This window comes from Mastomys coucha, unplaced genomic scaffold (genome assembly GCF_008632895.1).
Source record: "Mastomys coucha isolate ucsf_1 unplaced genomic scaffold, UCSF_Mcou_1 pScaffold21, whole genome shotgun sequence".
Taxonomy (NCBI): Eukaryota; Metazoa; Chordata; class Mammalia; order Rodentia; family Muridae; genus Mastomys; species Mastomys coucha.
Window position 1 is genome coordinate 21580930 of NW_022196904.1, and position 1086 is coordinate 21582015.

At 53.9% G+C, this 1086-nt stretch overlaps 1 protein-coding gene across 1 annotated transcript in view; it reads left to right on the forward strand.

Annotated features, from left to right (window-relative positions):
- LOC116100319 (IgGFc-binding protein-like) overlaps nt 1-1086 on the forward strand; it is a 45599-nt gene that overhangs the window by 30211 nt on the left and 14302 nt on the right. The window contains exon 13 of the mRNA XM_031384136.1: nt 494-1067. Coding sequence (XP_031239996.1) covers nt 494-1067 — 574 coding nt within the window. The remainder of the gene's footprint in view (nt 1-493; nt 1068-1086) is intronic.

Below are 1086 nucleotides of genomic sequence, written 5' to 3' on the forward strand. Positions count from 1 at the left end.
GGGGGGGGGGCGAGCATAAGCCAAACATTCTATAGCTGGAATGAGGGTGTAGGTAAACAGTGACTTAGAAAGAGGTGGAGCCAGGACAAAGAATCAAAGGCCTCTGGTCAAGGGTGATGTATAGAACAGAGATGCAGAGAGGAGAGGGACAGAGGGACAGGAAGAGAAACAGAAATGTGAGTAGGAAATGCAAAGAGACAGAAACCAGAAAGGGACTTCTAAAGAGATAGACCTGAGGGAAGAGAGCAGCTAGGAGGAATGAAGGGTTGGAGGAGAAGGAGGGAAAGGAAGAGACTGAATTTAGAGGAAAATGCAAAAAGGCACAGAAGTGGAGGACTCATTTCTCAGGGGCTGGATTAGGTGTCCATGGTGTGTGTAAGGTATGGACCCCAACAGTCAGGAGGAGCCCCTTTAGGAGGAGGGCAGTAACAGGATAACAGAGGATGCACTCTGCACTGTTCCCGTAACCCTGTTGGACTCCCTCTCTCCCCAGGTGAACGGAGCTCTGATGGCCTTGCCTGTCTACTTGGCTGGTGGGCAGATTTCAGTGATTAATGGAGGTTCAAAGGCTGTGCTGGTGACTGACTTTGGGCTCCAGGTCACCTACGATTGGAACTGGAGAGTAGAGGTCACACTGCCGAGCAGCTACCATGGTGCAGTGTGCGGGCTCTGTGGAAACATGGACAAAAACCCCCAAAATGACCAAGTCTTCCCTAACGGCACAACGGCACCCTCAATACCTACCTGGGGTGGCAGCTGGCAAGTTCCAGGGTGGGACCCTCTTTGTTGGAACGAATGTCAGGGGTCCTGTCCCACGTGCCCAGAGGACCGAGTGGAGGAGTATGAGGGTCCTGGCTTCTGTGGACCTCTGGATCCTAGATCAGGGGGCCCATTCGCCAGCTGCCATGCCCATGTGCCTCCTGAAAGCTACTTCAAGGGATGTGTGCTGGACGTGTGCCTGGGTGGTGGCAACAAAGACATCCTATGCCAGGCACTGGCTGCCTATGCTGCTGCCTGCCAAGCTGCTGGCATCAAAATCGAGGACTGGAGGACACAGGCTGGTTGTGGTGAGTGGTGGGGAGCAGG